At 41.9% G+C, this 9902-nt stretch overlaps 1 protein-coding gene across 4 annotated transcripts in view; it reads right to left on the bottom strand.

Annotated features, from left to right (window-relative positions):
* Positions 1–320: 320 nt before the first annotated feature.
* Grm5 (glutamate metabotropic receptor 5) overlaps positions 321–9902 on the bottom strand; it is a 513149-nt gene continuing 503567 nt past the window's right edge. For all 4 annotated transcript variants that reach the window (XM_004658258.2, XM_045145474.1, XM_045145476.1 and 1 more), the window contains one exon: positions 321–5019. In XM_004658258.2, the coding sequence (XP_004658315.2) occupies positions 4065–5019 (955 nt within the window). In that variant the 3' untranslated portion in view covers positions 321–4064. The remainder of the gene's footprint in view (positions 5020–9902) is intronic.

The following is a 9902-nucleotide window of genomic DNA, read 5'->3' as shown; positions in this document are numbered from 1 at the left end:
ATTCAAATGCATGTGCTATTCAGAATTCAAGATTAATTAATAGAATGACTCTTTTCATTGTTAGAAAACACTCTTTGGACAACATTCTAAGCATTTGAGGGGAATAATCTGGAAGTCATATTATAGTTTCTTTTTTAATGTTTTTCAAAAAGTAACTGACTTCACAAACACCAACTATAACATGATTTAGACAACTCAGAAACAGGCAAGTATATTTTTTAAATGCTAAAATAAAACACATTGATATAAGTACAAAGCAAAACAATGCTGATAAAAATGTTAAAATTTATGAAAAAAATCATTAGCAGTTCACATCAAAATAATTTAACATTCTCTATTATTTTAATAGAACAAGCTGCAACAATGGAAAGAGAACAGATATGCTCACATGGTTTTAAAACCAAATCAGTTATAAGTGCAGAAAAAGTCAGTACAAGCACTTGTAGCCCACACAAATCTTGTAGTATTGGCACCATCTCTCTAAATATCTATATTCTATATAGATTTCTAATTACAACACCACCAGCAGCTGCCATTGAATTCTAGAAATACACACAATATACATAGTATATTTGTTCACATTGGGAAGATCAGTGAAATTCAGCCAACTATTTTATACATGCCTCATTCTTCAATAATCAGTAGAAATACCACAGGCTTCAGAGCCTCTTCAAAGCAAATTCTCATCTATCTTTATGCTTTCACTGATCTGTATTTTTTTCACAGTATAAAATTGTAAATGGTAACTATAGAGATTCTGACAGCTTGAGGGTTATTAATAAGCTGTTGCTAAATGTGAACTCAGATAATACCTTTGAAGTCTCCAAACCATTGACATGTTGCTGGGAGACTAGCACAGGAAATTTTTTTTTTGTTTATTTTTTTTGTTTTTCTTAAGAAAAAAGAAAGTGTTGAATTCCTAGTTTGGAAGTCACAGAACTACAGTAGAGCCATTACCCAATGCATTTAGTCAGAAACAGCTCCTTGTCTTTCTGATCGCTTGCTGGTAATATCAGTAGCTCAAAAAAAAAGACTATTATGTTCAAGGATTAGCACATTTGTAGATTTGCTTTTCCCTTTCTTGTGTCTATGAACTTTTTTATGATTTGCCTTTCCATATTCCCTTTCTGTCTCCCATTCCCAGATCCAAAAGATTATTTGCTCCCATTTACATAAGGCCTTCTCAGGCTACTCCTAGTTCTCTCTTCAAGTAGAAAAGGTTCATAGACAGAAACCAGGCCTTCTCCTTCTTCCCTGGATCACACTATCCTTTCCGGTCACTTTGTGGTCCTTAGCATGTTCACCCTTCTTACTGGTTATGCAGGCTCCTACTGTATTACCACTGGGTACCAGCAACAAATTGTTTTCAAGAAAATCCAATAAGAATAGGTACCCAGATGAATTATGAAGTTTATATCCTAGCCCTAGAATGAATATTCAGTTCCTTTTGTATTGCAGTAAGTACTTGGAACGGAACCTGGTATTGGAATTGGCAAAGAGGGAGTTAGCATCATTCCAAAATAAAAGATCTCAAGAAGGTATTACTGACATTGTGTTCACTATACAATGCATCCAATGATGTGACAACTGTTACAGAAATATGGAGAAAAATAACCTCTAATTGGATAAATTGTCTTTATTATAGTTGATTATAACATCAGATAAAAGTTGTTTTAAACTTCAATATCTAGTGCAGTTTCTCATCAGGTGGTATACTTTAATTTGGTTATGAAGAAAGTTCTGGAACTTGTCAATGAATAAACTTACTGTACATAAAGATAAAACAGAAACCAAGGGATTTGATGAAACCAAGTATAAAACTTAAGAGTAGAACCTATTTATAAGAGTATTAATTACTATCTAAGAAATCAAGACAGTAATGAGGTGAATGCCACCTTTTAAAATGAGGATCCATTATTGTTTCAAAATATTTACATTTGGTTTGCAGGTAGAGGCAGACATTTGCTTTCAAGAAGCTGTGGGAAGTTAGCTAGACTTCTTCTGTTTCAAGTGTCTCTAATATTTAGGGTTATGCTACTCTGATAATGTTATTTTCAAATTTATCAAAGGAAAACTAATTAACTTTAAGTATATACTTTAGTGAATGTCTTTGTCTCTTATTTTATAGTGGGAGATCGGATTTATGATTTCAGTAAGAGCAGATATAGGACAAAGAAGGCCAACAATTATTACATGTTTTAAAACTGGAGAATCATGCCAATGGATCGACTTCCAGTTTTCATTTTCTAAGTAGTTATTAAATTGAAAACAAATCAAGAATATTGTGATAAAAATTTTAAAGTTCTATTTAATTTTCTCTCTGCCAAAAATATACTTCTGTCTCATGACAAGTCTTTATCATAAGGCTATCTTTAATATAAGGCTGGGTCAACTGAACTTTAAATTTTAAAGGATATCTTCTCCTTTTATTACTAACCTTATTTAAAAATCAAGAACATTTGGTACCTGAGGATAGCTGCAATGGGACGAATATAAATATGACAGTAGATTCAGGTCTTGAGATATGGTTTCTACCTATCTAAGCCTATCAAAGCACATGTTTTTATTATAACTCTAAAACTCTTTTCTGCAGTATTTAAAAAGTGACAGTATGAATGCACAAAATTATACTAATTATTTCAAAAAGTAAAATATCAATAATTGCTTTGCCTTTTATTGGAATGGCTAAGAAAGACTGGTTGATATTCATTAAGGTTCCTCTGTTTTAGTATTCTGTATTGCTTTGAAAAAAAAAATCTACATTAGTCATAGTTCATAGCTGCCCTGTTTAAGCAGCAAAGAAAAGTTATAATCACTGCTAATTGGCATAGCAAAATTGTCGCTATGCTGACTTTCAGTGTATTAAACAGATTGTGTTAGTATTTACTTTTTTTCAGCAATAATCCCTCCAATTTTGACATCTGCATTGGGTCTACAGACCACTCTTCCAGGGGTGGGATTGAAGGGAAACGAAGGAAGGGAAGGTGGGTGTGAAGGAAAGCAAAAAGAAAGGAAGAATTAAAGAATGAAGGAAAGAATAACAGAGGAGCTCACTGTATATCAGATTCTCAAAAGAAAGGAATGAAGAAGCTCCAATGCGCGTCTTAGTAATTTAGCTGGCAACACTGATGGAACAGCATTCATTCATAAGAGTGGCTATGTGTCATAAAAGAAATAGCCAAGCTAGAGCTCACAAAGTATTATTATAAAGAGAATTTCCAGCTACACAATGCACCCCAGTGAGGGAATTACAAAACAGTGTTCCAGAAAATATTTTTTTTTTGCTACTCCAGTATTGATTGGCAACATGGTGAAATAGTCCAGAAATCTTCCACTGGTTTTCTTGGTTAATGGAGGTGAATCTGAAATAACTGGTGGAATTCCGGATGCAGGCTTTGGAAGAGTATCTTAAACCTCATTGGAAAGTCTCTGCTAGAAGCTCTAGGTACATTACACATCACTGCCCAGCCGTATGATACGCACGAGACACATTCACAAGCCTCAGTAGATACCGGGCCAGGTGACTGCTTGCTTCTCAAGATCTTTAAATGGGAGGGTGGGGAGAGGAAGAAGGAAGGAAAAAAAAGAGGGGAGGGGTGGAGGTTGACGTTTTGGTCCCAGATTCAGAGTTTGTTAGAAAATGTACATTCATGTTTGGTGAATTAAAGACTCTTCTGGGAAAAGAATGAAAGTAAACAAACAAAACTGTTTTACAGTTGCTTATCAACCGCGCTTTTCAAACGTCCTGCGATGGGATGCTCCCCCTTGAGCAAAGCGCTCGGTACTTGGCTGCTTTCACACTCGCTGCCAGCCCTCCAGAGAACCAGACGCGGCCTTTCTCCAAAGCCCAAGTTTTCTAAGGCCACTAGAAGAAAATCTGCCAGAAGATCTGTACGTGGTTGGTGTCGTCGCCGTCGGTTCTGGGTGAAACAGCGCTGTTACCGATCTCGTCTCCATCGCGGGGGTCCTCACCGGGGGGGACGGGGTGTCCCTGCACCCGTGCACCCCTGGCCACACCGCAGGGCCCGCAGCTCCGCCGCGCGCGCGGGCGGGTGCGCTGACCTTCACAAGGACGAGGAGCTCTGCGTGTAATCTCTGATGATCAGAGTGTCATATTTGGGAGACGACGGGATACACAGGGCCGACTCGGAGACGGGCGAGGTGGGCGTGGTGCTGCCGGAGTCCACCGAGTCCCTGAACGGGGACGGCGGCGTGAGGGCCACCAGCTCCTCCAGGTCCGGTTTTCCGGGCGCGGCCTCGGCTCCGGCCGCCAGCGGCTCCTGGGCCACCGTAGCCCCCGAGGCTGGACCCCCGGCCGCCGCCGCCGCCGCCGCCGCCGCCACGGCGGGCTGCGCGCCGCCCGTCACCTCGATGGCCGGCAGGGGTTGGATCTCGGCGAACGTCGTCATGGTGGTGGGCAGCTGGATCTCTTTGGGGATCAGGTAGGACGAGCAGAGAGGGGCGCCTCCTCCGGGGCCGGGCGCGGCGGCGGCGGCGGCGGCGGTGGACAGCATCATGGAGTTGAGCTCGCTGATGTTGGCCGTGAAGCGCGTCACCACGCTGCTGATCTGCTCCATGAGCGAGCCCTGCGAAGAGCTGCTGCGCGCCGCGGGCTCCGAGTGCAGCGACGGCACGTCGTCGTCGGTGCGGCCGGCCGAGCCCGCGCGCTGGCTCAGCGTGCTGATGGGCGACGGCGAGCGCGGGCGTGCGGCCGCCGGGAAGCGCTCTTCCGCTTCCGCCACGTTGTACAGAGCCTTAGGGCCCGCGTCGGGGGGCTCCGGGCCGCCGGCACCCGCGCCTGCGCAGCTCGCCCCGCCCGAACCCCCTGCGGCTCCTGGGCCCCCGCCACCAGCGCCTGGGCCCGGCCCGCGGATCTCCGTGCTCTTGGGGAAGGGCTTGATGACCGCAGTTTGGTTGGGATTCTCCTTCTTGTTGATGTGCACCGACAGCCGCTGCCACAGGTGCTGCCCGCGGCTACTCTTCTCGTTCTGGGCCCAAGTGACGGACTTCCCATTGGAGCTGCGGAGAGAAGAAAGAGGAGACGTGACTCAGACAGTTCCGCACCCGGATTCCACGTGCTCACTTGGTGTCCTCAAAACTGGATGGAAGGGGGGACCAGAGAAGAAAGGACTTTTCTTATTCTTTCAGGGGGGGGGGGGAAATGGAAAGAAAATGCTTATCAAAGGGGCATATTAAGAAATCTAAGAAGTGGCATTTGCTTGTTTTGACTAAGAGATGGCTTATTTCATCAGGCCTTTATTTTCATCATTACAGGGCACATGCGTCTGGGGAGGCGGGTATTAGGATAAAGGATCATTTACGAGGATACTGCTGGAGTTTAGGCGCCAGCCATGAGTGCATCAGCTGTTTTTTGCTGCAAACGTACATGCGAGCGGTTGTAGTACTGCATTCATGGTGCGGCGGAAATGCCTGGCTGCAAGAGCGAAGGCTTTCTTGGTTTCTGGATGGAAACATTAATTAAAGTGGGACCTAAAATCACCAGCAGACTTAACAGGGGAAGGAATAGGTGAACGAATCGTTACCAGGCCTTAGGCAGTGGATCCAATTTAGCTTTTATTCTGCAGGTGGGGATATTCACCTGCGTATTGCTGTCTGAAGTCTTAGGTTTGAACATGATTTTATTTAGTCTGGCTTATCTGCTGGAAATCAAAATTTTAATGAATACATGCAGAAATTTCTAATTAATTAATTTTTTTTTTTTACTTCATAGCAATTCTCCTCATAAATTTGTTTTTAGGCCTGAAACTTAAATAATAATTCCAGGAGGGAAAGTGTAGTGTGCTTTTGATACTGAGTATAGTCTTCTCAAATTAGGGTCTTGAAAAGTGTTGTCTGGCTGAGGATGTTTTAAAGGACTTCCTCATTCTTTTCTGTCCCAAGGAGTCAAGGAGTCTTGTTCGGTCTCAACCCTGAGCTCTGAAAGTTGCTTTGGTGTGAACATGTAGTTGGTGTCTGAAGTATAGACTCTGCATCTTCCTTACCAAACACAGTGGCCCTTCCTACTGGAATATTACATGGAGCAATGCTGGAAGCTGGTGTGAAGTACCATCACGATTAATCCAAGATGTGTAACCCCTATGGGGTCTGTTACATTTTGTCTAGCCAGCTCTGTTCAGGTTTTATCATCAAGACATACATCAGCCCAGGCAGCAGTTGCTAAGTTCTTAAGACTCAAGGAATTTTTCAAAACTAGTGAGTCATGGCCCCTGGCTATTCTGGCATTCTGGCTTGGGTTCTAGCTATCAATACCCTTCTTCCTACAAGTGCCTCTGTAGCAGGTGTTTCACAAGCTGAGAAAACTGATGGAAAACTGTCCCCACTCCCTTATTTTCCTGATTTCCCATTGCTCTTTGGCTCCCTTGCTTGGGAAGGCATGGCTGCCTGTATCAGGCAGAGGCCTGAACCCTGTTTGGTATCCACTGGTTTTGAGGCTGCCTGCTTGCACCTGCCAGATCCACTGTGCACAAGACACTTCCAGACTTGATAACAGACCACTACTCTACAGCTGCCTTAGCAAAAGGCCTTCCACCCATTCCTGCTTGCTTATCTTTTCCTTTTCATTTTGTGGGTTTCCTCTCTCTGGTTCTTTATGTAAACTCCGTGCCACTTAATCTTCACAACATCTTGCAACCTGATATTCTTCAGAACTCTGGAATGTGAGATGCCCATCACCCATCCATCCTCTGGTAAAGGATGGATGAATCATTTCAGGTCTGAAGGTCACCATGCAGACATCAGAACAGAAAGGGCATGGCTAATGCGTTACTTTCCTTTCTATCAGCCTCGGAAATTGTTCTCCTAAGTTACATTAACCTGACTCAATACCTTTTTAAGTTTTCAGTGCATTACTTTTCTTCTTCCCAAGTGTCCACTAACTTCTGCAGCATGGCACAGATGAAATGGGCCAGATTACTTAAGGGATTTGATTGAGAGGATGATTGCCAACTACTCCCATTCTCTCAGCAGAAAGATAAGACACATGCATTTTGGGAGGGGCAATTAGTCTTTCAGGTCACTGAGGCCCCTTTGAATAGAAAATGTGGGCTAGGAACCAGAAACATAACTGGACTTGCTCTACCAAGTATTACATAAGGATATGCTAGCTTCCAGAAAAGAGCTGTTTGAAAACATCTGCTTTTAAAAGCCTCCCTGCCCCCTTCTCTTACTTAAAAATTTACTGTGATAGAACAAAAATTTTAGTGTTATAACTGACAGTCTTTGGCCACATACATAGTTATGCAAGGAGATTAGTATGGTTAAGAACCTTTGGGTGAGTATGTGAGAAGAGAACCAGCCTATGCAACTTTGCTTTGAAGTAGCTAAGCTTTGAAGTGGGGAGGGGAAGCATGCAACAATGAATAAGGCCATCAGAACAAATATAGGAGATACCTGAGAAATAGAGATCATTTTTTTAGCACTTCCTTTCACTGTGAAATGTGGACATTTTTCCCCTTCAGAATAAATTTAAACATGCTAAGAAAGAAAACCTCATGACATTAGTTTATTTGTTAGTAGGATGTATTTTCCATGAAAATGAGGAGCTTATTGTATTGTTCTGTGACATCAAAATCTTAAACATGATGACTAAATGTGATTCTACATTGTGTTATGGAAAAAGAGATCTCAGAACTTAGATTTTGAGGCTATGGAGATAGCTCAGTTGGTAAAGTGATTCTCTTGCAAGCATGATGAACTTTCCAGCACCCATAAAAAAATAAAAATAAAAAAGCAATGCCACGAATATTGCCCTCATGGCTAGCCTGAATACCAGTTCCAGGGAAATGGTGACAAACATTGTGGTCACTGAAGCCTCATAAAATCAGAGATCAAGAGTCTACAGCGAAGGCAGCACTAAATCTGATCTCTGTCTTGCCCGTCAAGACTCAGGCAGCATCACAGACGAGGGGGTGGAAAGACTGTCAGAGCCTCAGCCCGGGTGGGAATAGCCTGGCACACCATGTGTCCCCATCCCTGCAGAGACTGATGGAGGCCTCTTGGTCCTCACAATGAATACCAATAACCCTACCAAAGACACATCAGAATTGGGGCAGGGGAGTGGGGGCTTATGTATGCAACCTTTTATAAATAATTAATAAAAATAAAAATAAAAAGCCTGGTGATAAGGCATACTTGGAATCCCATCACTGGGGAGACAGAGACAGGAGGATCCCTGGTACTCTCAGGCCAACCTGTCTAGTGTATATGTTGAGCTTCAGACAAGTGAGAGACTGTTTCAAAACTAGTGGGCAGCACATAAGAAACAACACCTGAAGTTATCTTCTGGCCTCCACATACACGTGTACACATGGACCCTTCACACAGAAATACACACACACACACACACATACATACACACACACACACACACACACTGGACTTTTAAGTTTCAATTTTAGGTCTGCCATCCAGACTGTTTGAAATAGAAAAAACAAGGTATTTTTTATGGCTTAACAAGAAGCAGTGTGTTACTTTAGTAAAGGTCATTTTGAAGATCAAATGAGAAAGTGTTTATGTTCCACATGAACAAAACTCAGAAAAGAAAAGCACTGTTACAGTGGTTAAAGGAAGAGAGACTTTAGTACAAAGTAAAATACATGGTAACTGCGCAGTCTTCCTCATCACTTCTTCATGACCAGTGGTAACAAATTCCATAACTATGATGAAAACCTACACTCAACTTTTTCAACCCATAATGGTCTCCTTGGGTGAACAGTCACTTATTCCACTAAATTTCACATTTTTCTCCCTCCCTCCATCTCCCATTGCCTTCTCTTTTCAACCCTTCCCCATCTCACCCTGGTCTTCCATTTTCCTTAATTTTCTTGAAGAAATATCTCCTGACCTTATCCTAAACTATGCTGGATTCCCACAGCCTTTGTATACAGACATTTAATAGCATTTCCATCAGAAAATAGGTCAATGAAAAGAATTCATAAATTAAGAATATTACAAGCAGAAAATTTGCAATGACTGTTCAACTGCCTGTTAAAACTTTTAGTCATTGTATTTTGTTTTCCATATTTTGCGACAAATTGCAAAATATTCAAGCTTGCTTTTTAAAATGAACTTAATATTGCTTATATTCTGATTTTTTCAAAGTATGTGAATTCAGAGATTTACCTAAAACCTGACATCTTGATTTTGAAAATTACACTTAAAAATGTGTTATGTAACATTATAGATGGGAGAATCATCTGTACAAATTCCATCATTTCTAGCAGAAATGGATGGAAATAACTGCCTTGTTGACAGAAACCATTTAAGTGGCCTTGATGATGTATACATTAGAGATGTACATAGAGAAAAACACTTCAGGAGAAAGAAATGAAACTGAGGACTAAATTGTATAATAGAAGCACAATACACAAAGCAACCCTACCGTATATATGCATAGTGCTTTATCAAACGTGTTGCAACCCATGTCACTTTGAGCATGTGACTTTCCATTGGACTGGGGAAGCAAACCTCGGGCCAGCAGGCTTTTCAAACAAACATGTTTAACCATTGAGGTATCTCCCCAGCAAGATACATGTCTTCCTCCCTCTTCCCCCCCACCCCCTTCCGTAGGTTCTTGCTGTGCTCTAGGCTGACCTAGAATTCACTATGTAGTCTTAGGGTAGCCTTGAATTCTTGGCAGTCTTCCTATCTCTGCCTCTTGAGTGCTGGGATTAAAGGTGTGCACCACCGTGCTTGGCTAAAATATGCCTTTTAAAAATGAAAGTAAACCAAAGCTCAGTGAGATTAGGTGGTTTTCCTGAAATGGATACAGAGTAAATATATGGCCAAGAGAGTCAAAAATTAATTATTTCTTGATTGATAATTCCAACTTTTTATTTTGATTTTTTTTCTAGTGATGTACACAGTGTGTATATAACCATGTT

This window comes from Jaculus jaculus, chromosome 3 (genome assembly GCF_020740685.1).
Source record: "Jaculus jaculus isolate mJacJac1 chromosome 3, mJacJac1.mat.Y.cur, whole genome shotgun sequence".
In the NCBI taxonomy this organism is placed as follows: domain Eukaryota; kingdom Metazoa; phylum Chordata; class Mammalia; order Rodentia; family Dipodidae; genus Jaculus; species Jaculus jaculus.
Note: the sequence above shows the minus strand (reverse complement) of the source record. Positions and strands in the feature narration are given on the sequence as shown.